Source organism: Pyxicephalus adspersus, chromosome 7 (genome assembly GCF_032062135.1).
Source record: "Pyxicephalus adspersus chromosome 7, UCB_Pads_2.0, whole genome shotgun sequence".
Lineage (NCBI taxonomy): Eukaryota > Metazoa > Chordata > Amphibia > Anura > Pyxicephalidae > Pyxicephalus > Pyxicephalus adspersus.
The window spans coordinates 15,283,202-15,310,653 of NC_092864.1; the positions used below are offsets into that span (position 1 = coordinate 15,283,202).

General features: G+C 42.5%; 2 protein-coding genes and 1 long non-coding RNA gene across 7 annotated transcripts in view; 1 reads left to right on the forward strand and 2 right to left on the reverse strand.

Moving 5' to 3' along the window:
• The window catches only part of CAPN15 (calpain 15), a 39,804-nt gene extending 20,076 nt beyond the window's left edge, over nt 1-19,728 (reverse strand). The window contains exons 1-2 of one of the 2 annotated variants that reach the window (XM_072417589.1): nt 19,658-19,691; nt 7,143-7,569 (exon numbers count right to left, since the gene is read on the reverse strand). In XM_072417589.1, the coding sequence (XP_072273690.1) occupies nt 7,143-7,300 (158 nt within the window). In that variant the 5' untranslated portion in view covers nt 7,301-7,569; nt 19,658-19,691. Of the gene's footprint in view, nt 1-7,142; nt 7,570-19,657 lie in introns of both variants that reach the window. The other variant, XM_072417590.1, reaches the window with a different exon arrangement.
• Nucleotides 1,535-23,667, forward strand: LOC140335165 (uncharacterized). Of its 2 annotated transcripts, none has more exons than XR_011921668.1 (3): nt 1,535-1,613; nt 1,717-1,937; nt 23,529-23,667. It is a non-coding gene; the product is annotated as an uncharacterized lncRNA (long non-coding RNA). The 2 variants fall into 2 exon arrangements; XR_011921669.1 differs by having other exon boundaries at nt 1,544-1,628.
• The window catches only part of RAB11FIP3 (RAB11 family interacting protein 3), a 68,385-nt gene continuing 64,020 nt past the window's right edge, over nt 23,088-27,452 (reverse strand). For 2 of the 3 annotated variants that reach the window (XM_072417587.1, XM_072417586.1), the window contains one exon: nt 26,514-27,059. In XM_072417587.1, coding sequence (XP_072273688.1) covers nt 27,050-27,059 — 10 coding nt within the window. In that variant the 3' untranslated portion in view covers nt 26,514-27,049. Of the gene's footprint in view, nt 27,060-27,452 lie in introns of all 3 variants that reach the window. The other variant, XM_072417588.1, reaches the window with a different exon arrangement.

Genomic DNA, 27,452 nt, shown 5'->3' on the forward strand with positions numbered 1-27,452 from the left:
AGTCAATTATCATAACACAGGACATAATGCCATGACTTTTCATACCAGCTAGCCAATTAGAAATGACATTTAAATCATTAACAATCTTATTTGAAGCTTGTTACTGCAACAGTGATGAGCAGAGTCTGTGAAATGTTGGTCAATGTTTAAATCCAAGAGCTTATTAAAAGAGACAGAGTCAGAGGATTGTTGCTGGAAGCGATCTTTTGTGATTGTTTCCAGAGACAGATGAACAATGAGCCTTGTACACACAGAGCTGTTCTGTTCTATGGAGAGGGGAAGATGATGAGCTGTCCCTCATAGGCATGAACAGCGGACTTTCCCAATTCATTGCTTATAAATCTGCCATTGTTAGGAACGCTGTAACCATGCCTGATTTTGGCTGAATCTGACGTGTGTAAATAGACTAATTTTTTTTTTCTTTAAATAGAAATGTTGTAAGTACAGAATAATACCAAAACTTGGCCCCCAGTATATTACAGATACTTGCTATGTGATGACCTAAAAATATCCTATTTGGTTTTGGCATTACCTGAAAGCTATTTGGACAAGACGGGGCACACTTTCAAGGTTTAGATTTGCAAATATTATTTGAACAAATAATATAATAAAAATAAAAAACATGGTAAGTTTATTTTTCGCAGAACTCCTATCTATCAGTTGACCACAAAAATCAGCCCATGACAAATATAAAGTTGCAATGTTCTCCTGTTTCTGATATTTACAATCACAGAACAACTAGATAGATTTTAGATTCATTGTGCAGTTGTGAATTTTAACTAAAATCATTTGCTAGTGATAAAAAAAATGATACATACACACTGACTGACTATTAAAACACTGACTGCAGACTACACACATATTGCATATCATTCCCAATCCCAGACTTGTTTTCTGGTGGTTTCAGAGCATAAACTGCGCTCTGCTGGGCTCAGCAGTGTCTGCACATACATTACAATTTGGGCTGGTGTATGTTTGCCAAGGAAGCATTTTTAGAATCAATGGCACCAAGAACTGGAGGAAAGGCTAAAAAACAATACAGGTGGCTAAACCTACCTGAGGACACATTAATACCCTGAAATGCATATTAGAAAATTGCTGCTTGGAAGTCCAAATCCAAGCAAACATTTTTTATGTAATGGATCCACAGAAGGTGCTAGTATAAAGTACCTCTGCTGCAATACTTCCTCGTCATTTCTGCCACTCCTGAGAAATACTTTTTATTGGCACATGTCTTCAACCTTCCAGGTTGACTGTTGCTCAGCATTCTACAACCCAGGAGACTGAGGTCATCCAGTGAGTACAGTGACATTGTCATTTAATATGCAGATCGCAGCACTGACATTAATACTTACTACCTATTCAGTACCAGTATCAGTTCCTATCTGGTTGAAAACCTGCTTCTGGGTTTATTAAAATCCAAAGGACTGAGGACATCTGTGAGTACAGGGAATCATGACCTCCTGTAGGGGGCATCATCCCTGCTCAAAAAACGGGAGGGATAGTAATGACATCATCACAATCTAACTTGCCCTGACAGTCGCCATGATTCCGCAAAAACAGCCGGACCTGTTGTGAACCCCTTTCCTCCGGTGCCCCTTTGACTCCTTAAAGTAAATTATAGTAACGTAAGATCTAGATCCAAGAAATCTATTTTCCTCATGTAAGGCAAATCCAAAAAAAGCACGCCTGTTTTTTTTTTTTTTTTTTTTTCAGGATAAACAGAAAGAGGAAAACAGCCAAAGGTCAGGCTTGATTCACCGGTGTCTTTTTTCAACCGCAAGTGAAGTAGAGAAGTATGTATCGGTGAAACAGGCCCAGTGTATGATGATATCATTGTGTGTGTCATCTCCAGACAATTTCCAGAGTCAGCTGTTCTACGTTATACACAAAGCTGCCGGTGAAGGGCAAGGGAACTGACCAGCCAAGAACATAAGGTACAGTGGTAATATTTTATATATATATATATATATATATATATATATATAAAACACTGTGTGTGTGTGTGTATATACATTTCTCAATGCAGTTTTGCTGATGGTGTTGAACATTACACCATAGCTGTATGATGGGTGCTGAAATGGTCACACTTATCCTTTATTGGAAGACATTGTGACAACGCAGGCGAACAAATGGGAGATAAAGAAAGAGTGTTGTCACCATATACCAGGAAATGTCTAAACAAGGATCTCTACAGCAGAATCAACTACTATAGTAGTGAAAGTTTGCGACCTAAAATGGTTTATAAATGATATCTACCTAACACATTATAGCCATCATGTGTGTCTGTTACCCTTACAAAAGCGGTCAGACCACCCAAGTCTCAGAGTTCTGTCAATGTCAAGGTCAGAAGCAGACAAGTGTCACCCCGAGTGGGACAGGTCACCGTATCTGCCATACCAATGCCGCACTCATTTATAAGGCACAATTGCAGCTGTTCCTCCCTTGTGCCCTGGCTCAGTGTAACTTTCTCCTAACGTAAGCACTTGTAGAGCTCAGCATAAGCAGATTTCTAAAGCTTAGACGTCTACGGGCCGGGGAAAGAGAAGAGTTAACAAGGTGTCAGAACACAACATCACTTTGTTCTTTATTTTGTTCATCCTGCAGAAGCTTTTTGATTGTGAGTAATACATCATAAATAGACAGCAGCCCGGTGTACAAGGGAAAGCACCTCCGAGCAAGTTTACGCACCTATTCCTGCACAGTCAATGGTCCCTAAAGTCCATTGGGGGGTCTTTTCGGAGTATTTGCATGGAGAATATTGTATATAACCGCGACCTTAATGATTGAAAACACCATTACCATGCGTGTTACTGAAACGCAATAGTGCATAAGCTACCCCATCGTCATATAACGTTATGATTATAATGATATAATGAATTTTGGCATCGTTGCTAGGGGTTACTACTTGATTTCTGCCAAGAGAGACTATGACTGGCATGGAAGGAATTGGTCATTGAGCAGTGACCCCTTAATCCTAGAACACATGAGCAGACCGATCTTTGGTTTCATTGACCCAACCAATAGATATTCCGATCTTTTGTTCGCCTGACCCCTATAATAGATATTGACTGACCCATCCAATAGATATTCTGATTTCACGCTTGACTGACTCATCCCATGCCCAATATTCTGATCAGTAATTGATTGGCCGCATATCACAAACCACTGCACACATGTGTATGAGATTCATCCTGCTGTTTGTTTTCTCCTAGATGGAAACAAATGTACTGAAGCATTCACACACACTTGAATACATTCACTCGACATTTACCAACATGCATCCACCACCGTTCGGAACCATAAACAAAAAAAGTTGCTTATGATTGGTCAGCTGCTGGATGTTAAAATCCGCTCATGTGTACCAGCTAACAACCAATGAAATTCATTTTTTCTGAAATAAATAGAACTACTTTTGTGATTGGTTGGTACAGATTTGGTACAGTCAATATACTTTGTTAGTGTGCATTTCTCATATAACCCGATAAAAAATCCCTACTCTACCCCCCTACTCACACATGCAGCCCCAGCCTGGAAGCTCATAAAACAGCAGAAAACATTGTGCAAGGTGTCACTTGCTGTGTCATGGGTCTCTGACAGCAGCGTGTTTCACTGGATATCAATGTATCTCTCTGTATAGAGAAGAGGTTTCTCTGTGTATGTATCGGAGATCTCCGGTGCCTGGCGATGAAAACACTTGGCTGTTTGGGTGCGATGCCTGCAGACGTCTTCCCTGCCACACTGAATATTTATTACAGATTGTGGCAGTGCCAGCCGCTGCCATCCCACGCATGGTCTGATATGTAATAATAGTACAGAGTCTTCCCCGACATCCAGCACTCAGATGTGTCAGGGGCTTCTCTATACTATCCACCAAGCACCGGCTGCAGCCTGATAAGTGTCAGATTTACACTATCCAGATTAAAGGGGACCTTGTCACTTAGCTATGAATGACAGGTTCTCTTTTATCACACCCCTACCTTGACGATAGCCCCAATGCTGGAGCCCTTGAAAATATCCATTTGGCCACCTGTCCTTCCCAGAATGCAATGCTTGGGAGGGCCAACCAAGGGAGAAGGTCATCCCTATTTAATTAGTACAGCGCTGGGTGATATGTTGGCGCTAAAAAAATCCTGTTTATTAATAATATAATATTATTATTATTATTATTAATAATACATAAATATACATGACAGCAAAAATGTAATATATTGCAGCTTATCATTGGTTGCATCAATATTTTCACCTAGTGAACGGTATCTATAAAGGGAAGTGTTGTCACCCTAGAACAAGATTATACTACCCCCCTACTCTGCTGCTTAACATAATGTAAAGAATTCCATGGGGGATTACTAAATATTTGTCACATGTTGTAAGGGCAACCTAAGCTCTGTGTAGGAACTGCACTCGGAATTCACAATTGCCCCTGAACATGCAACTAAAATCTAAATTTACCCCCTACCTAGGATGTCTAGACAGAGATCTCCCCATTGCGGCCTAGCGGCCCTCCGATCCACGCTGGGAGTTGTAAACAATGGTGAGGTCATTTCCTTTTTACATATGGCAGGAGGCAGGGCTTTTGATAGAAGGACAGTGGCAGTCAATGGCTGTAAAATTGGAAGCCCTGCTTTGATGAGTAGAAACTCCGCCCCTGGTATCAGAAACCCCACCTGCTGTTTACATTTTGCCTTCCATTTTGGTTGCTAGGGGATGACATCACTATTGTTTACAACTCCCAGCATGGATTAGAAGGGCGCTAGGCCGCAGTGGCCAGACCTTCTAAATATGGGGTCCAATTTAGTTTTTTGAAAACTATGGAAAAATGTGGAATATTTTTTTTAGCACCTCTTTATTACTTTACAGCACCTTGAAGCAATGTGTTGAGCTTATCTGTCCTGAGCCTATGTGAAATTACCATTTATCTGGGCAGAGAGGATTAGGATTGATTGACTGATTATGGAGTGACCCTTGGTACCAAAGCCGGTTTTACAACTCTGGTGAGTGCCTGCTGATTGCTAGGTGCAGCGTTAGCAGAAAAGAAGCACGGGTTACTATTGAGAAAGAAAATAATAAAAAAAAAGAAGTTGGCAAGTTAAGACCCTCAAACCCTTTAGTTCTCGGAGTTATTCTTCATCAAAATAGAACAAAAGGAAGAAAATAAGAAGGACCATGTGAATGAGGGGTTCATACAACTCCTATCCTAACCGTACAGGGCGAATGGGCGCAATCTGACCACCCTTGTCGTACCTATGTCCACCATTGCTTCCCTGATCACATTTGTGTTTAGCCCTGAGGAGGAAACACTTTATAGACAAATACAGCAAAAGCTAATCAGGAAGGGTGCTGGGGGGAAGGATTGGACAAGGTTTTCCTTGATTGCCATTTCCTGAAGCCAGTGATACCTGCCTGTGCCCTACTGACAGCTGATTGTAGCCAATCTACACATTTATGCACATTTATGCACAGAGCAAACACACACACAGTTCTGGTTTTATTTCAGGAAATTGCCATTGAAAAGAAAAGTCTGAACCAATATTCTTACCGGCTGCAGAGGTCACAGTATACCAACAGACAACAAACCATCCCCAAAGTGACCCTCACAGGCTGGGCAGTAATTAATTTATGTAGGAGTTCCTAGGACTATGCATTTGGCTGAGCATGCACATTCATGCAAGGAACAGATGCACATTGCTCTAATCTCCAGCCATAAAAAAACATACCTGAACAGTCAATATATCTATTTTCAGGGGTCACAAAGTGCCCAAAGACATCAGACTGTCCCCCAGTGTGACCCTTACTGGACAGACTTGGAAGCAATCATCTTATTCCTGAGGGCACCTATTCTATTTGATGCATAAAATGCCAGTTTGGGAATGCCAGGACCACTTGTTGGGCCATGCACGCTTGTTTATGCAGGGAGCAAACACAAAGCTTCAGAATACAATCAATCAATCTTCCTCATTTGCAGAGAGACAAAACACCCACAGATGTCAGACCATCCCCAACATGACCCTCAGTGGAAAGACTGGTCAGCAATTATCTTATGTAGGGGGTCTGAGGACTACGCCTTTGGCTGAGCATGTACACTGATGCAGAGATCCAACACATATGGCTCTGGTCTTCAGCCATGAAAACATACAACCAAAATGGTTAGTCTTTCCATTCTCAGGGGCCACAATGTGCTGATGGAAATTACAGTATCCCCAATGTGACCCTCACTGGACAGACTGGGAAGCACTCACTTTATGCACCCATTCAGTCTGATACATCAAATGCCACTCTGGAGATCCCAGGACCACATGTTGAACAGAGCATACATATTCATGCAGGGAGCAAACAGAAAGCTTCCGAATCCAGTAACCAATCTTCCAATCAGCAGAGGTCACAAAGCACCAACAGATGTCAGACCATCACCAAAATGACCCTTAATAGACAGACTGGTCAGCAATAATCTTATGTAAGAGTTCTGAGGACTACACATTTGTCTGAGCATGTACATTCATGCAAGGACTGGACACATATGGTTCCGGTCTCCAGCCATAAAAACATAAAACCAGAATGGTCAATATTGAAATCTTCATGGGTTACAAAGTGCTCACAGACAGAGCGTCCCCAATGTGACCCTCACTGCACAGACTGGGCAGTAATCATCTTATGCTTGCCTATACCTATTTAGTCTATGATTACACGGCATGCAAAGTTCTATTATATCTTTACATTAATCAAAGTCCAAAATCACACACGTTCCAAAAGCAAAAAGTGTTAGAAAGCTAAATGTAATATATATATATATATACATACATACATACATATATATATATATACATATATATATATATATATACACACACACATATACATATATATACATACATACACGTGTATGCATACATATATATTACACATTTTCACAAACACGTTAAATTATGTCCACTTACAAGGGCCAAATAATAAAAAAAAAAAGACGTATTCATTAAAACAAAAACCTACGGTACTTCCATGCATAACTCATAGAAACCAAAATATTCCCTCTCTGGCAACATTACGCAAAGCTATGAACAGTTACTATGGGTTACTGCACTTTGTCCTGCATTATCAGACAAACCCCGACTGTGTATTAAACACTCACAAATCCTTCTTACCTGTGCATCCTGTACATGGGAATGACAGAACCATGCCAAAGCGTCCCGGGGACCCCGTTCCTTTGCCAGCCCAGCAGGCTGAGTCCAGGGTACGCGGTGCCCACGGAACCATGGTGTGACTTGCCCTCTGCTGCCAGAGAAGATGCTGAGCTCCCCATGTGTGTGCCCCGATCTCACACAACTTATCCTGGGCTAGATCTGAGAGAGCCACACAGGAAGCCCCAGGAGGTGGTGGAGGGCATCAGAAAGGGGCAGGGAAAGGAGGGTAAGGTTGCTGACAGCAGGCACAGGGATGTAGCACAGAAGCATGGAATGAGGGAAGTGGGCACAGCTGTCAGGAGACAAGGAAATCGGGAGGGAGGGACACGTTCAGCAGGGAGGGAGAAGGAAGAGACTTAGGAATGAAGAGGAGGTTACAGGGAATCACCTTTATCACATACAGCCAGCGTGCAGAGGAGAGAGAGGAGAGAGAGGAGAAAGAAAAAGAAAAGTGGCAGAAGTGACTCAAATGAGAATGGAATATACAAGAAAAAAAAAACAACCTACCGGTATAGAATAAGAAGTGTGACACAGACAGCTGCGTCCTCTCTCCCCGGTTAAATTTGTGGGTGATGGAAGGATAAGAACCTGTCCTGCAGCATTCAGGTGTAATTACAGGATGGTGAGCAGTGTCACCGCACATAATCATATACATAAAAACATCCAAACACTGATCTCTACCAGGAACAAGAGGCAATTAAGAATCATAAAAAGATGTGGCAAAGCTTGTTACCGAAAGCCTAGATCTTCTACCTGCTTACTCGCTGGCCGGGATCCCTAATAGCTGCTTTTATAGGACAACTATAATTTGCATTTGTTTCCGGAAATTACCCATTAGTGCTGCCTGTAAAGTGATGCACATGGGTTTACTTAAAGCAGCTTTTACGTGTTGTTCATAAATCTGAATTAAATATGCAGATGAAATACATATATGGGGCTTATTATTGTACATACTAAAAGATCAAGCTGTTGGGCAGGAGGCCTGATTTTTTTGTTTCACCAACTACAGGTCTGGTCCCTCTCCCAGCCTGTGATTGGATAGTGAAAGACAAGCAGCAGAATGATAAGCTCATGTCAATCAGTTCTCTTCTCCCATCAACATATGAAGCCTAATGATTGGCTCAGTGTGCTGCTTCTCCTTCCCCCAGGTGTCAGAATATTGCCACTGGAAACAAACTTTCATGATCGTTTCCAGTGATAGAGAAGCGAACTGAACGGGTGCTGTGCATAGCACTGTTCTGTTATAAGGAGGGAGAAGAAGGAGCAAGAAGCACCCCGCTGTGCTCCCCTCTAGAAAAAACACAGCTCTGAGTATACAGGAGCATGTGACTTGCTTGTCACCCCATGTGACAGTGCTGGTGCTTGGTGAATGGTCAGTAAGGCACTCACTGCTGCCACACAGAGGTGGGGTAATTCATCCTCACCAAGATTTACTGTGCAACCCTTCTAGGAAAGCCCATGTGACAACACAGGAGGACAAGTGGGAAAGCAGCGACAGAGTGTTGTCACCTTATAAAACAAATTCTCTGAGCAAGTAAAGGCTGGACCATTAAATTTTCTTCTATTTAAAGACTGAACACGTTTTGGAAAAACATGAACATGTTAAATCTTCTATGAGATTTAAAAAAAATTAGGTTTCTATCTGATGGTTATTTGCACGAAGTATTATTCACTGTGTGCTGGTGGGGGTGTGAAAACATTCACACTGATTGAGTCAATAGAAAGATTAAACAGACAAGTATCTGACAGCCATTGTTTCTGGGAAGTGGCACTGAAAATACCTGAAGCAGGTGGGGAAAAATTGTGGTGCAGTTTAGGTTGTTAAGGCGGGGTAACAGAAGATAACCCCGAGGGACTTGTTACTGCCCTGGCATTAAGCTTCAGAGCCGTATCTGACATCATGACAACAATCTTCCTATACGAGTAAATATCAAACATATCTTATGCTGCCTTTGTGTAGACATCCAAAAGCCCCATGACTGTTGCTGGCTGCCGCCATCTTGGATATGACATTGGCAGCCCCAGTGGAGTAGAGCTGTCACTCAACAGTGTTCCCCCTTCGCTCCTCCCCCAGCTGCTACATAAAAGGTTATATAGGGAGGGGCATAGCAGCTGGGCTAGCACAGAAAACTACTAGACACTCCCAGAAAAGGAGAAGGCTATGATGTACAGGAAGGTGGCTGTAGGGAATTCTATCTTCGGAAGTAGTTAATATTCTATTAAACATATTTGATTTTTTTGTGATTTGACCAGCATTTTTAAGGTTGACTGGGTTTCCTTTTTTGTTGTCCCCAGATGACCTGTGTAATCTCTAATTTGCAGTTTACAAGGGGTTGAGGCCACTCTGCTAACACCCATGTGATATGATCTCAGCAATTACAGAAACCCCATAAAAGTTTATTTAGCAGTAATTACTGTAGTTTTATTTTCCTGATACAATAAAATGGTCCTTAGGCCTTTTATTATACAACTAGCGGCCATTCAGCTTTCCGCTGTATATGCCACATTATGTCTGTGCAGGCATGTCACATATAAAGCTGCCATCATTGAATGTGACACAGCAGAGGCTCAGTGACAGCACAGAAAGAAATATGTCAGCTATCTTGTCCTTGATAAGATGGAGGGGGGAGAGGCTGAGCGTTGGCCGTACTTAATAAAAAAGTGAGAAGTTGTCGGTGTAGGAGGGCTGAGGAATGCTGTACAGTACAGAGGTGATAAGGACTGGGAGAGGGATTGCAGGGTACAGATGGGGATTGTGGAATGAATGGTACGATAAGATTCAGCGACATCTCAACCCAAACAACAGCCTGTTATATCTGCTCACATGTTATTCCCTGATAAGACACCCAATAGAAGATGGGGTGTGAAGGGTCAGGGCATAAACACGGACACCTGCACCACCAGGCAGATCAATAGTTCCCATCTCCACCCACCTACTACAAAAGGTGTACCTACCTACAGACAGAGGAACTGACACCACTGCATGATAGGGCTGCACATTTATATACATGCATATCTTCTTATAGGAAATGAGTGAGATGATCAACTACTGGTGGCCTTCAAATGTACCCATGTAATGGGGTCCATTGTATTCCTTAGTCCAGGGACTGTGGGGGTGCAGAGTAAGTATAAGTATACCTTGCTCCCCCTGTGCTGACATACTGGGTTGTGGGCAGACTACCATTGTGCTATACAATACAGATCTCCTGGTCATCATTATGTGTGTGGTGAGGTGAGAGCTGAGGACAGACAGATATGTGGTAAGTAAATGTAGAGAGGAGAGAAGAGAGGAAGAAAAGAGAGAGAAGAAAGAGAGGGAAGAGAGAGAAACTGAAAGAGAGGGAAGAGAGAGAAACTGAAAGAGAGAGAAAAGAGAGAAATAAAATAGAAAGGCAAAGAAAAGAAAGAGAAAGAAAAGAGAGAAGGAAGGAGAGAGAGAGAGAAGGAAGGAGAGAGAGAGAGAAGGAAGGAGAGAGAGAGAGAGAGAGAGAGAAGGAAGGAGAGAGAGAGAGAGAGAGAATGCAGGAAGGAGAGAGAGAGAAGGAAGGAGAGAGAGAGAAAGAGAATGCAGGAAAGAGAGAGAGAGAGAGAGAGAGAGAGAGAGAGGAAAAAAGAAAATTAGAAAAGAGGAAGAAAAGCAAGAGAGAGTGAGAAGAGAGAAAGGAGAAAAAAAGAGAGAGAGAGAGAAAAGAAAAGTGAAAAAGAAAGAAAGAAGAAAACAGTGAGAAGATAAGAAGGAGAGAGAAGATGAGAGGGAGAGAGAGAAAAGAGGAAGAAAAGCGAGAGAGAGGAAAAAGAGAAGAGATAAAGGAGAAAGAAAAAAAGAGAGAAAAAAGAGAACAAAGAGAGAACAAAAAGGGAGAGAGAAAAAGAGAAGGGAAAAGAAAGAAAAGAGAGAAGAGAGAAAGATAAAAAAAAGAGAGAAAAGAAGGGAGAGAAATGAAAGAAAGGAGAGAGAGGAGAGAAGAGGAGAGAAGAGAAAGAAAATGAGAAAAAAGGAAGAAAAGCAAAAGAGACAGAGGAGAGATACGAGGGAAAGGAGAAAGAAAGAATAAAGAAAAGAGAACAAAAAGAGATAAAAGAAGAGGAAGAAAAGAGAAAATAAAGAGAGGAGAAAGAGAGAATACTAGGAAGAAAAGAGAGAGAAGAGAGAGAAGATGGAGGAGAGAGAGAGAGAAGAGTAAGAAAAAAACAAATAGAGAAAGGAGAAAGAAAGGAGAGAAGAGGAAGCAAAAAGAGAGAGAGATGCAAGAGTACAGGGAAAAGAAAGAAAGAAGCGGATAAGAGAGCGTCTCACTTAATGTGTGAAGGGTTGTATCACTCTGCTGTGCTGAAAAAACCTCCTTGCTCTTATAACTTATTCATAACAAAGGCAGCTCTCCCTTCATGGGATGACCAAGCTTTCAATCAGACAAGCATAGCTGGAAAGCAAGCTGCCCTGTTGTGTCGCTGTGCTACCTCGTAGTTTTTTGAGACGATTTTGTACTGGAACAAACAACAGAAATCTACCTAAAGTGAAGGGAATTCCTTTTATAGATAGTTGATTCCAAAACAGGGTCCCTATGTAAGATTTTCTCTCACCTTTTGTTCTGTTGACAACTCTAAAAGTTTTAACCTCTCCGTCAATGATCAGCAGAAGAAATTAAAGAAGCTATTCTTCCCAATACGAGCACAGACAACAAATAAACCTCCACAGAGGGGTAACCCTGCCTTAAGTTTACATATTTAAATATTTACTTGTAAACTAAAGATTATGTAGTGACATGACTATGGACTTTGTACAGTGCTGGGTAATATGTCGGCGCTATATAAATACTGTGTAATAATACTAATAATGTAAATATCTTTAGATTTTTAAAACAAGTGTGTCTCTTTCTATTTCTCCTTTCACAATACTGAAACCGATACATTACTCTTCTCCTAGATCCTTCCAGCATTTTTATCTTTCCTTCTTTCTCTTCCCTGTTCTAATTTTGTGACGTAAGAAGTCTTACTAACTTGACATAGAAATTATAATGACTCATGCAATGACTCTGCAAAGAGGAAACGTTTGTGCCTGGTATGTGCATGCTATAACCCTTCTTCATTCACACGTTATACCTGTTTAAATGACAATCTGCTCATTCCATTGTGTGTCCACACAGAACGTAACATCTTGTAAATAACGTTGTGATGAATACATTCTCAAAAAAAAATAGTAAGGAAACATAACTTGCATGATCTGGCAATCACATGGAAAAGTCTATATTGACTGATCCATTATACCCCAAGAGGGGCAGACCAGGGGATCTGATTGGGTATTGATCATATACATATATAGATCTGTCAATACTTTTATGGCCGGCCTATACCACATGTCAGCATTGAATGGAGTGTTTAGGGGCCTCCATTGTAATTTAAGATCCTCTTGTTACATTAGCCAGTGGTATGTCAGCCATGTATATCCTTGCTGTAACATTGTTGAAATTAGCACTATAGTAAAAGGGAATCCTGTCTCTGACCTGATGAGGGGACTCCGACAGCTTTAATTTCCAGCAACTGTTCTCTACAAATAGCTGCACTAGACTCGGTAATGTGCGAGGAAAGCCACAAGGATCTCATATATATCTCAATATCATATGTCAAAGGCTGTGACTTGTCAGCTGATTGTTATACTTGAAGCCGAAAGGTCTTTCTTCACCTATTAGGGCCGGGCTGTCATGGTGGGGAAGATCAGTATGTTAGTTATGTTATTGAAGTGATCAATCAGGCTTAAGCTTGAGCTAGTGAGCTCTCTAAACAAGACAGCTGGGAAAAAGGAAAACAGCTTGAAAAAGGAGGCTAAAGCTCGCCCTGTTGCCTGAAAAAGAGAATGCAGATTAATATTGTGCAGTGTTTTATAAAAAGGGATTGGACGCTGTACTGATTTGCACAGGAATGTTCCACAAAATTAAATTTCATATACTTGTCAAGAGAAAAAGTTGTAAAGTATTTAAAAAATATTCTCCTATTCCTAACAAAATATCAGGATAACTAGGTAAGTAAGTAAGTATTATTATCCCCCAGGCCCTTTTAGCTGGGCGCATCACCCAGCACTTTTCAGTAGCCACCCGGCTGTTATTGGTTAGTTGCTAATAAGTTGGGTCACAATACAGGGCAACCACCCGCCTACAGCTTCTTCCCACCCAACATTTCTAGGGAGAATATTGGTAAGAATATGGAGGGTATGTATTAAGAATATATAGGTACCTGAAAATTGTCTTGATATCTGCCCCTTGTAATCCCTTTCCAATCAAAAGAGGGGTAGCACTGGGGACCAATCAAATACTGTGATGTACAGTATGTAAGAAGTTAAGAAGCTGATAGGGTGAGCAGAGAGTTGAGCAAATAGGTCTGCTTCTGCTCCTTCACTGTTCTATCACATCACAGGCAGAGGGAGGAAGTAAAGTTCCCCCTGCTGAATGAAAAGCAGAATGCACATTTTATAAAAAGCTGCAAATTATTTTTATCCCTGATAATATATCAGCAATATAAAAGTAATGTATATTCTCTATAATCTAAGGATCAGTTCAGTTGAAGGTTCAGCAGACTCCCTAAGCTTCCAAGCTAAACAAATGTAGATTTTATCCGTGCAGCTCACGGCTGACCTGACTGCCCTCTATGTGATCCCTGGGCTGAGAGTGCAGGATTTCCTGGTGTATATCAGCAGCTCACACATTGCAAAAGACAGATCAGAGACAGAGGGGGGCAATGAGCTTGCAATAGCTATCACACTTGACAGGTCCCACAATGGTGGCCCTTTATGAGGGCCCTATAATCAGCACTCTGTCTGTGCTATGTCCATGGTCAGCGGAGCATTGGAGCTCTGGGCCATCAAGTCAGTGAAGCAGTGAAAGCAGCACAGGAAGTCAAACCACGGGAGGATCTACAAAAGGCCAGGACATCAGGATATAACAGATAAGAAAACCAACAACCCAAAAATATGGGAGGAAGCCTGGCACACAGACAGATAAGTCTTCCCATATCTGTACAACAATGTAGGTAATAAAGGGACAGATGTCACGCTTAAAGAAATAAGGGGACACATGGTCACCATGCAACCTGCCACGATGGATTGTGCCAAATTTACAGCTGGATAACCACCAACTGTGTTGCATTTACATGGACTTATATTTGGCTTTTAAAAGAGTTCTGTACTTGCAAAATCGAAATTACGATTCTGAGCTCCTGATGTCAGCTTAGCCAGAGCTTTTTCCTGCATTACTTGATTTCTACCACAAGATGTCCTCAGTCTTCCAATGACAGCCAGCACCATACAACCCAGCTCGTTAGAGCTCAGGCTGTCATGGATCCACCCCAAGCCTGTGATTGGATAGTAGGAGGATTAGCTCAGTGAGGAGTTCATCTTCTATTTTTTTCCATTTTAGGATGTTCTTTTTAAGCAGCTGACTGAATAATTGTGCTGCTTCTTCCTTCCCCAGTCCGAGTTTTCCTGTACAAGAGGCTGATACCAACAAAATTCAGATATGTGCATTGCCTCAACAATTACATTTATGTACATTTACACAACTGAACTTGTTTTTGTCTTTATATTTATGTAAAGCCGCAGGGAAAAATACAGTCAGCACTCTATGAGCGATGAAATATCTCTTACGCAGTAGCAAACACTCATCGTATTGAAATCAGACACGCGACGTGTCATAAATCTCTCCTCGGGCCATTTTAGGAAAGTACATCCTGTTACCTGCTTCCTGCTCTCATTGCCGCCCTTTCCTGTTTAGCCTGGTGTAGAACCCTACTCTTGATGACCCCAAGGTTACCACCGACGTGAATGTACTAAATTCAGACAACACCGATCTGTACACAGCTTTACAGGATGCCATTTATTAAAAAACTATAACAAATAGTATAAACTGGAAGCATAAACTACTATAACGGATCCAGGGGTGTCAGGGTCACCTGAAGTTTGATAGTTGCTGTCTGACCTCACACTATGCACACCAGGAAGGTGACAAACTGAGAGGTCATTGATGGGCAGCAACTGTCAGAAATCAGGTGACCTCCAAGCACCAATGTCGACAGCTCCCATGTTTTCATGGTATATAGGAAAAAAACTTCACGGGCAGGGGCACAGCTTGGCTTGGACCTACTGGACTATCACCCTGGAGTTTGTAGCTAAGCCCTTTGGATAGCCACCATGCCCCAGGCTCCTGCATTGGTTGTCTTGTGGATGGGGCACCTGCACCTCCGGCAATGTATGGCTCCCTCTAGAGGTGGGGTTTCATAAACTGGTCCTTAGGACACTACACAACAAGGTGCAGCAGGGGGCGTAGGGATCATAACCTCATCACACGCACGTATACAAGACTTTTCTAGAGCTGCTCCAACTCTCTGGAATGGTCTTCCTCGTCCTATTCGGCTTGCTCCTACTTTCTGCTCATTTAAAAGAGCACTCAAAACCCATTTTTTCAAACTTGCCTACCCGGCTTCTTCTGTCATTTGAAACCATCACTACTTCCCACACTACATATCTCACATCCTTTGTGTGTGAAATTCCCCCACCTACTAGATTGTAAGCTCTTCGGGGCAGGGTCCTCTCCTCCTGTATCACTGTCTGTATTAGTCTGTCATTTGCAATCCCTATTTAATGTACAGCGCTGCGTAATATGTTGGCGCTATATAAATCCTGTTTATTAATAATAATAATAATAATCAACATACCCGAAGTATCTGATCAAGAAGAGTCCTAAAGAATTGTTAGCTGAACTTTTCTTGAAACTTTACCCCATAGCATTTGGCAACAGCTTGGTTTGGAAAAATGAAACAAAAAATATTTGAATGAGGAACAACTCATTGTTTTTTAGTTCTGTGATGAAAGTGAAGACACGTGAATATCTTCTGCTTTTCCAGGGTAATGCCGTAGCCCTCTCACACCCCCAGAGTGTATTCTGTGCCTGGGTGAACCATCTATTCATCCTCGCAAACAAAACACCTCCTCAAATCAATGCTTTATTTTGTGTCCTACCATTTTCTACATCTCTGCTGTAGTCACCTTTTCTTCCATCACATAATACACCGGGAACTTAGCACCGTGTAATTACACTCATTCAATATGCAGAACACAGACTCAGACGGCTCTGGATTCAAGTCATCAGCCGGAGGCTCTCTGTAAACAATTTCGGCATTCTAAGCAGCCAATCAGAGGCTTCGATTCATTGTCATAGCCTGGTTATAAATATGGAAGGTAAAATTTCATTGGTTAAAAGGCTGTTGTGACAATTGCCTCCTACTACTCTCACATACAAAAACAATAGGCAGATTCTGATGAACAGCGCGGGCCAGAAATGTGATGGAGGAGCTCAGGGCACAAAGTCTACAGGAGCATTTCAAAGAGGACTTGTCATGACGAATGACCATCTACCCCTGTAATCACCAGTCACCTCTGTACTACCCCTGTCATCACCATATACCACCATCATCCCCTGTTATCTCTGTACTACCCCCATCATCCCCCGTCATTACCCATCACCTCTGCACTAATGCCCCATCATCAACCCTCACCTCAGTAATTACCTCATCTTCACCCGTCACCTCTGTACCACCCCCATCATCACCCCTTACTTCTGTACTAATCCCCCATCATCACCTGTCATCTCTGTACTAATCCCCCATCATCACCCGTCACCTCTGTACTAATGCCCCATCATCACCCGTCACCTCTGTACTAATGCCCCATCATCACCCGTCACCTCTGTACTAATGCCCCATCATCACCCGTCACGTCTGTACCAATGCCCCTTCTTCAACCCTCACGTCAGTACTAATACCCCATCTTCACCCGTCACCTCTCTACCACCCCCATCATCACCCCTCACCTCCGTACTAATGCCCGATCATCACCCGTCACCTCTGTACTAATGCCCCATCATCACCCGTCACCTGTGTACTAATGCCCCATTGTCACCTCTGTACTAATGCCCCGTCATCTCTATACTAATGCCCCATTATCACCCGTCACCGATGTACTAATGCCCCATTATCAACCCTCACCTCAGTACTAATACCCCATCTTCACCCGTCACCTCTGCACCACCCACATCATCACCTCTGTACAAATCCCTAATCATCACCCATCACCTCTTTACCATCCCCATTATCACCCGTCACCCCTGTACCAGCCCCATGTCTTTTAACATTATAGCTAATATGGGCTGTAAGCACCAGTAAGTAGACCTTCTATCAACCATATGCTGGGTTCACATTCCATAAATATTCGCAAGAAGCAATAGGTCCACTTATGGCCCAACAAACATCCGTCTGATCTAAACGCATTAAAACACATTTGCAGCCAATATTGTTTTATTTAATTTTTGCCATTTGTGACAGAGTAAATCCTCAGATATTTTACATAACTTTTCAATAACTCAATGAGTCTATACCTCACCCCCCAGGGCCGGATAACCTACCTCACCATGTCTCATGTTGTCACCTGCCTATTAAACATAAATACATTGTATAGGCTCATGGGCAGGGAATGATTTCTGCATAAACATCACAGCTCAATGAAAGGAAAAAACATAGTTTGTGTATAAAGTTCCTGCACCTTGCGCCCTATATGAGGGGATACCATCTCCAACCTACCTTAATTACAGAGCAATGGGTCTGCAGGTAGAGGTGGCGCGGCTAATGTCCCAGAAGGAAAGTCGCAACACTCAGGAAAGAACTGGGCGTTGCGAAGAATGATGAACATAGCGAAGAAAGATAAAGGCAGCCGGTAATCTACTGATAACAGTCATTCAAAAACACACACATAGCTCCACACCGACTGCCAACATACAGGGCGGGAATGTGCAAGCTTGCTCAAGATATTAAAGGCTTGGCCAAAACGGAACCACTGATGGCTCGTGGAGTGCCAAGGTGAGCATACAGCTGCTTAATTAAAAAAATTAAAAAAAAAATAAAAAAGATTTATGAAAACCTGCTGTGTGCATGTTGACTGGCAGATGGCGCTGTAGATCCCCTTTCATAGCATTAGCATTGTATTATTTTTTAGCTGAGGTTTCAATTAGAGAAAAGAAGCCTTAAAGCTGTCCCCTAGCTTTGCAATACAGCAAACAATGGCAGAATAAGCAGTGGAAAAAGAATGTATTTATATATATCAGACTGGCTGAACCAGGACTGGACTGTATTACCCAAAGCAATCAATGAGTTTCAAACAAGTAGGCGCACCACTGATAAAAGTCAGAATGAAAGGATTACTTATCAGTCACAAGGGTTGGGGCTGTAAAACTGGATGAACAGCACATAAAGCAACCAATCAGATTGTAGCGACTGTTATTTTTATAGAATAAAAATGAAAGTGAACAGAAACTGCAACTCCACCACTTATACAGACTTATAAAAAGTTCAAAGTCCCATCAAGAAATCCAAAGCTTGATAAAGGACACTGATATTAACACGGATCATATAAAGCTTATCATTGATTTCAAATGGAAAAAAACAATAAAATTCAAATTGGTCAGCTGAGGAGAGACGATTGCTGGAAACATTTACATTTCATATGGCACTAAAGCTGGGGGGGGGGGGGGGAGGGGGTAATGGGGGGGGGATGGTTATGACAGGGGGAGTACAGAGCAGACAGGTGAAGTAAAGGGGGTAAAGACAAGGAGGTAGTTTATAGGATACATGAAATTATAGGGGTAGCTGATGATGATGATGGGGGCAGTCTACGGTGGGGGTAGCTGATGATGATGATGAGGGCAGTCTATAGTGATGATGACGGGGCAGTATATGGCGATGATGGGGGCGCAGTATATGGCGATGATGGGGGCGCAGTATATGGCGATGATGGGGGCAGTGTATGGAGATGATGGGGGCAGTATATGGAGATGATGGGGGCAGTATATGATAGTGATGGGGGCAGTATATGGCGATGATGGGGGAAGTATTTGGTGATGATGGGAGCAGTCTATGGTGGGGGTAACTGATGATGATGATGGGGGCAGTCTATGGTGATGATGGGAGCAGTATTTCGTGATGATGGGGGCAGTATTTCGTGATGATGGCAGTCCATGGTGATGATGGGGGCAGTATATGGTGATGATGGGGGCAGTATATGGTGATGATGATGGCAGTCTATGGTGATGATGGTGGTTGTATATGGTGATGATGGGGGCAGTATATGGATGATGGGGGCAGTATATGGTGATGATGATGGCAGTCTATGGTGATGATGGTGGTTGTATATGGTGATGATGGGGGCAGTATATGGTGATGATGGGGGCAGTATATGGTGATGATGGGGGTAGTATATGGTGGGGGTAGCTAATGATGATAATGAAGGGGGTGTGTGGGGGAGGGTGGCCCCTGTAACTCACTACATGGTGCCATTAACCACTGCAGCGACTGAAAGGAGACTCTTGTGCAGTGCAGACCCAGGAAGGGTTAATAATTCAAACATTGCGGTGCGGTGTTATTTTCCTATCGGTGACATTTACCTTCCAGAACCGGTCCGGGCTCTGCCGGCTCCTCTTCGGCCGGTTTCCTTCCTCGCCTCTATTTCCGGGTCTCCGCAGCTCAGCAGCTCCCCCCTCTGGCACTCGGCAGCAAGCGCCGCCCCCTCCTGCCAGAGGACTACACGTCCCGGCATGCTCCGCGAGCTGTCAGCGTGCTGCCAGGAGACGGATGGGGACTTGCAGACTTTCGTAGGGACTGGCCTCCAATTCCAGTTATGTTCCAGGAAATGTTAATAAACCGAGCAGGAAGCCTGTATTTACCAGGGGAGATGATAATGTTACCACTTTCTCCCATGGAATCCTTATCTGCCCTTTGTTTCCAAAGAAAGTTCCAACTCCAATCATGAAGGGCCTATTTCCGTGTATGTAGTGCAGCAGTGCATGTTCAGTATCCAACACTCCTGGAAGTGGCATATCCCCCCCCCCCCCACCAATGGGATTTGGTTCCTTCCCCCATTTCTGTGTTCTATGGGTTGGTGGAAGGAACCACATAAGGCCAGGGGGGAAGGAGGAACCTGGCACAACATGCATAAGAAGTATTGCATGTTGAAGGTTCTTAAACTTTTGACACCAATGATCTCTTTTGCTATAAGGGTGACATTCTTCCCAATGGCCAGCAATGTAAGAGGCATTCTTCACACTGACCACCACACTAGTATATTGTGAGCTGCGGATATAATTTTAGCCGGGGTTCCCTGAAGACCTGAAAGTATTTTGGGGTAGAAGGGTTACCCCCAAAACCCCAAAAAAATACATTTACATTTAATCCCGCAGGGCAGCGATCCATCCGGAGGTCTCTGCCATCCGGTCCTGCGTTGCCCGGCCTCCGTCTTCGGGCTGGAGCTCCGGGCGCTGGCATCTTCTCTTCTTCCTACGTCACCCGACCCAGGCGCGAGTTTGGGTGACGTAAGTTGGAAAAAAAACTTGCCGATCTCACCGTGCATGCATGAGATGCTCGGGCATATGCGGAAGGAGCACCCAAGAGCCTCCCGGGATGAGTGACTTTGCGCTCTCCATCATTCCAGAATTCTGGGGACAGTGCACTTAAAAAAAAAAAAACAGAATTTTTACTTTACATTAAAGGGTTGTCTTAGAGTTTACGTAAGCTTTAAGGTGTTAGGCTTAGGAAAGGCTATTCTGGAGATAGTGGGGAGTATCAGAAAATAGTAGACTTTTTATGGCAGGTCAGTTCCTTGCACCCCTCTCCAAAAAAAAAAAATAGTAACCCCAACCCCTGACTGCTTCCTGGGGGTAATGTCACCTGCCCATAAGACCATAAGAATATAAAATCCTACACAAATGCAAGACTTTTCTGGAACACAGAGACATCATGTGTACAACCTGGAACCAGCAGAGACCAAGAGATGTTTGGGTTTTGTTTGGGGGGGGGGGGGGCTTTTTGACTTTGTGTAAGGGGTCTCAAAAGTTTTGGTTGCTTAAATCTACTGACTAATAGTTTTGACATCGTCACTCAGCCCTTTGCTTCTAATTAACTTGTGTTTTCTGTCTGTAAGGGGGTGCGTTGTTACCACTCACCTCCAGCACAAGGGGGTCTATGAATATAGAGGGGCCAAGCCTCCACTTTCCACCAATGTCATTAAGCACTAAAGTTTTTACTGTGCACATGTGCAGCCATCCTGTTTTGAGGTTTGGGCATATCAAGCCTTAATGTGACAATAAAAAAGCATTGGACTCTGGGGTAGTAGTAGTTGGACTAAGTCATGACCCTTCAAGTCCAAGTCGAGTCCCAAGTCATTGACACCGAGTCAAGTCACCAAGAATTCTTCAAAGTCAAGTCCCAAGTCACTTCATTTATCCCCATAAAGAAACAGAGCTCTGATCCTGTTCTTGAGCACAGGATTGCATTCTCTGTACACATCTGTCTCCTCTGATAGCTGAAGGGGGCAGGGAGGAAGCCAGTGAGGTTCTGTAACACCGGCCTCCTCAGTGTCCCCTTCAGCTGTCAAAGGAGAAAGCCAGAAGTCGCAATATGAGTTGCAAGTCACTGGGCAAAACCCCCAAGTCGAGTCTCAAGTCGTCCATCAGATGACTTAAGTCAGACTTGAGTCCAAGTCACACCACTTGAGTTCCAACCTCTCGGTAGTAGGGTCATTTCTGAAATACTCAGCATCCTAGGCACTCCTTCCTCTACCATGTTGCCTACCCCACTTGGACCCCAGAGTTCAAACATTTGGTGGATTCAGTTGTAAAGTTTGATACAGCGATACCTTCAAAGTCACATGCCAGGATTGGACTTCAATCTGAATCTGTTGTGCACTGGAATAGATAAGCCATGGATATTACAACCAAACTGTCCTGTGCTACATATGGGGAAATAAAGGGGGGCAGGCAGGTGTATGACAACCAAAAGAATCTGAACTGCTCTTTGAGATCCTCATGGATATACAGTATGAGCTGACTAGACATTGTACACCCATTACTATCAGCAAAGATATACAGTACATACCTGTATTGTGTGCATTATGTAGAATTTAGCATTCAGCTGAAGCATACATATGTAAGTCAGCAATATGAGAAATTATGGTGAAATTCTAGTGATTGTTCTATATGACTATTGAATCCTTACCTGCTCTTTTTTTAATGTATTCACAATTTGGCCGCTAGAGGGAGCTCCACTCAATGTGATTCAGTTGCATACAACCGGTGTGTCATAAGAAAAACATGGAGTGGATGTCATTGCTGATCTCCCAACTCTACTGGATGTCTGTATGCTTTAAGTCACTAAAAATACTGGAATCAATGGTGGCTGAGCAACCGTTATGTTCAGAAGTAGATCTCAATGCTATATTACAAACACTACAAGTTTTTTTTTTAAAAATGAGGATAATCATGGCACATCATTAATTTGTTGGAAAGCTCATAGATGTGTATTGCAAGAAAAAGCCTTAAAGCACAACCACTGTGCAGAGCCCTCAAAGGTAATATGAGGATATGGCTGCCCTGATACACAAAATTGGATATGGAAACTAGGTTAAAAAAACACATTAAGAACATTATATACATAAAGCTGATTACGGTCACATATTTATCTTTAAAAAAAAATCTCTATCATGTGCATTTCCATGGCTCCTGATCTTTCATTCCCCAGAAGACCCTGGTTGTATTTTGTTCTAAACTTGCCTTTTTCTCAATATTCTGCAGCCTGGTCACATGACACATTTTCTTAGTGTTAGGCATAATATTATTGATGAGCTGAGGACATCATGTGGCAAAAAATAGGTACTGCAGAGTAGGGAATTAATGATGCTAGAGTGATTTTTGTAATTTTAAACACTAGCTGGGCTGCTTTAATTAAATTAAAAAAAAAGAAAGAAGAAAAGAATTGGATTAAGTTTTAATGACATTATAATGCAATTGTGGTGTAAAAAAACAAAAACACACGGCAACAAAATTATTTCAATCAAACCGAATTTATTTCTCACCAGAAATTTCTGAAAATACACAAAGATAAAGCAAATGATCTCCGAATAATTAAATTAAACAAATGGATTCTTTTATACAGATAATCTACTTTCATGCTCCATAGCGCCATCTGTCTGGCCAGCCAAGAAATTATTAAGACTTTCAAATCAGCCCCATCCCAAGGGGACCACTGACTTTAACCCTTTGAAGATCGACGTCGTTGGATACTCTGATAGATCATCTCTAGAATATTTCATGGAAAACAATATATAGGCTACGTCCTCTGTGGTTTACAAAGGCTAACACTGATATCTGCACGAAAAACAGCGATACTTTCTTAAATATTTTTCTTTAATTTACTTTAGCTACCTCTAATTAATATTTTTTTTTAATAAAATAAATAATCTGATCTACAGATTTGTATTTGCAGGTCAAAACCTGGACATTGGGACAAAGTTGCTGCATAATGGACCTGGTACAGAACCCCGGGAATGGAACAAATCATTAAAGGAGCACACTTTGATAGTTGGGGACTCGCCGCATTGTCCCAGAAACCCCCTGCAAGCCAGTAGAACCCAGCTCACACCTGAAATGGTATTTGGAAATCAAAAATCAATTAAGTAAAAAAAAAAAAAACACAAACACCCCAAAATTTTAGATGTGTTGCTGGCTCTATATATCATTTGGGGACTCCGGTGGAGAAATTTAGAAGAACTCTCAATCTGCTGAATAAAAAATGCCAATCAGTCAATGCTTTATGTAGAGTAAACTAAAATTTTGGGGTGGGGGTAGATAAACAACACTGGAGTCACCTAATAATATAATAACCTGGGATGTGTCAACCTACCCTTTCCCACCCAAAATAGTTTGATCTCTGTGGGGCAGAGTTGGCTTTTAAAACAAAATGTAACTAATTTAAAGGGGTTGTCCATCTTGAAGGGGAAAAAAAAAAAAAAAAAACATTCTACTTGATTCTTACACCCATACAGAAACCCAATGATGTAATGCAACACCCTATTTCACCAACAGGCGGCGCTGTAAAGTGAAATCAAAACTCCCTATCCCATACAGCGGAGCGGTGGTGCTGCAAAGAAGTTTTAGACATGGAGGTTCCATATAGCTCTATAAATTAAATAAACTGCAGCCATATACATATATATACTTCTTTTAAATCACAAAAAACTGCACATTCACACATGGTGTTATCAGAGTCAGCAGTAAGGGAATAATACAGCCTTATCCTAATATCCTAAATATATTTTTTGATATAAGTCTTCAAAAAAAAAAATGGCTGCCGTCCTTCATTTGTGCACCTGGATGGAGACAAGTCTCAGGACTCCACCTTTTATCTCTACTGGCTGTTTAACCTGAACAACACAGCCAGAAATACATGGCGCTAACCTGTCACGTATTGTATTGCTGTTCCCTCTGTCCGCCATGACACTGTTAAATCCAGAGGCTCCACAAGAGCGTGTCACCCCCTCGTCCGATTCATAACTGTCTCTATTTACAAATCAATATATATATTTTATATCTACTTCTGTACATACATATAGAAACTTTTGTCAAAAGTGTCTAAAAACTGTGATTCGTCTGCATATAAAAAGAGAGGAAGAAGCAAGATAGCCGCTTTCATCGACTCGGTAGTCACTTGAACCCTCTCTGTGCCGGAACAGGCTTGGCAGGCATTAAATGCAGCACCATGATATCTGAATGTTTGGGGGTGGTGGAAGAAGTTGCAGCAGCCTAGCAATGTCCTGTGGTCTTAGCGTGTAGACGGTATGGAATATTATGTGTTCATATTCTGGTACAACACTGAATCTACAGTATTACACATCTCAGGCAGGTCTGAGACACGATTATGTGCAAATATGCATATTTACCAGGCTAAAGCAAGGGCAGTGTCTTTATAAAGATTCTGGAATTAAATATAAGTTCTGCTTCCTATAAACCAGCAACTGGGCCACCCTACAGTGCATGCGAACCCCCAAATATATTTTTTGTATGTCTGGTGTAAATACTCAGTGGGCCTGATTTTTTAAAGCTCTCCAAGATCAGAGACAATAAACTATCATGGGGAGAACCTGGGGGATAGAGCAAACCTGGAAAAGAATTCCTGAAGATCATTTGCTTTTCGATTTTTAATCTGGACCAGATCCATTCCAGGTTCTCCCAAGATAGTCCATCTTCTCCAGTCTTCCATAAATCAGCCTTAATGTATAGATGTGTCTTGCATACTCTGCACAGACCACAGGAGCTTATAGTTTCCCTGTAATGGATCAATAAAGGTTTAAATGCCTAATTGTTCATTGTTCCCTCAATGAGCTTCCTTCCATTGGTTTCCTCTTCCCTCTCATACAATAATGGGCTACTTGGCTATTCTTACCTGGAGATCCTCCCAAAAACAACAGGCTGACAACGCTAAGCCAGTGCTTTGCAATAAGCAGCGGTGTTGTCAGTCCGCCATGGGAGCCTCTTTAGTTGCCCATCAGCAAGTGAAATGGCCAACTGAAGGAGAGCCCATGGCAGGCCCACAACACTGCTGCAGTAGCTTGGTGTTGGTAATGGAAGGACCTGCAGGTGAGAAACTTTGCAACAGATTTATGAACTTTTACTTACAAAACATGTACAGTGAGGCACCAAAAACAGATTTGAGGGTTTTCACCCACTTTAGTTCTGCAGATCATGAAGCCTAATGGACTGCATCCATCTGCCTAACAGCAAGCAATGCCACTTGGTCAGAACTATTTACTGCCCTGGGATTAAAGTGTCGGCTTTTAGTTGAAGATTCTCATAGACAAAATTACTTCCAATGATAAAATTGTATGTATACTGCCATGAAGCTAACACTATATACGGCCAGATAACATTTCTATCATCCTTGTCTGCAATGGGAAGATAGGCAGACACCCCCTCCAATACTACTACTTTAAGGTAACCCCCTCCACTATATCAAGCCAATAGTCTGCACAGATCATGCAGGAGCAAAGTGAGAAGGCTCCTATTACATTGTAGGACCTAAGGTTTTCCTTTTAGTAATGGGCAGTTAAGACACACCTGGTCACTAGAAAAGTATTTTTCATACAAAGGGGTGAGGATTTATTAAAATACAATATCAATATTTATTGTAGTCATTCTGATTTTTTCAGCTTTGTGTGGTCACTGGCATGTTTAGGTATGGATAATCATGTGCCCTAATCCATGTGACAGCAATGGGCCAATCAGCAGCGCTTGGAGCTCACACAGGAGTACTTCTCCTGCCTGTGGTTGATTCAAGCTGCCAAGAGCCACGCAAGTCTGAAATAACAGCTGCGGGTTTTTAAACATTAAGTGTTTGGTGGAATTTTTTCCTAAGCATGGTGTCTTTGCTATACACCAAAACGGACAAGGATGCTAAGATCTTACAAAGAAAGAATGAATGAGAAACAAATTATTTATTACATTATTACTGCTGGATTCCTCTGTGCTGCTGTTGCAAACAGGTCACATGTGCACCAACACCATATATACATTTGTGCATTGACGCAATATATACATAAACATACACCAATAAACTGCCTTCAAGTCTGTGGTCCAGTGATCCAAATTTTGAGTTAAGTCCTTTAGTAAGGAGTGGATGCTATACATTCGGATTTTCAGAGTGAACTGGGCTCCGCCCATGAGGAACGTGGTCAGGGGATATCATGACACCTGTTATACATTCCTGTAAGTCTGGGGAAACTCCACATAGACTGTGATGACCCAGTGGATATTGTGTGGAGTTCCAGAGACGACAGAATCCTTCCATGCACTTTCAGATGTGGCTAAGACAGAAAAGGTGCACAGCAGGATTCTCCAAGTAGTTTGATGATCACCACCAACTCATCAAGGGGTGACCAGCATGTCTAAGATCACATCTGCCTCCTGAATCATGAGCAGAGCTTCAACCTCCTTCCAGAACTTGCTGGGGAGTTAATGGATCCTGAAAGATCAAGAAGAGTGTCACGAAGAGTCAATCTGGCACCATCATATTTGTTCTTATTTATTATGTGAAGTGTGGTCTGTAGAAACCAGATTTCAAACATTGAAGGGGAGAGGGAGAGAGAAAGCAAGCACACGAAGGGTTGAGAGAGAGAGCGCAGGAAGTGGAGAGAGAGCGAGCGCAGGAAGTGGAGAGAGAGCGAGCGCAGGAAGGGCAGAGAGAGCGGGCGCAGGAAGGGCAGAGAGAGCGGGCGCAGGAAGGGCAGAGAGAGCGGGCGCAGGAAGGGCAGAGAGAGCGGGCGCAGGAAGGGCAGAGAGAGCGAGCGCAGGAAGGGCAGAGAGAGCGAGCGCAGGAAGGGCAGAGAGAGCGAGCGCAGGAAGGGCAGAGAGAGCG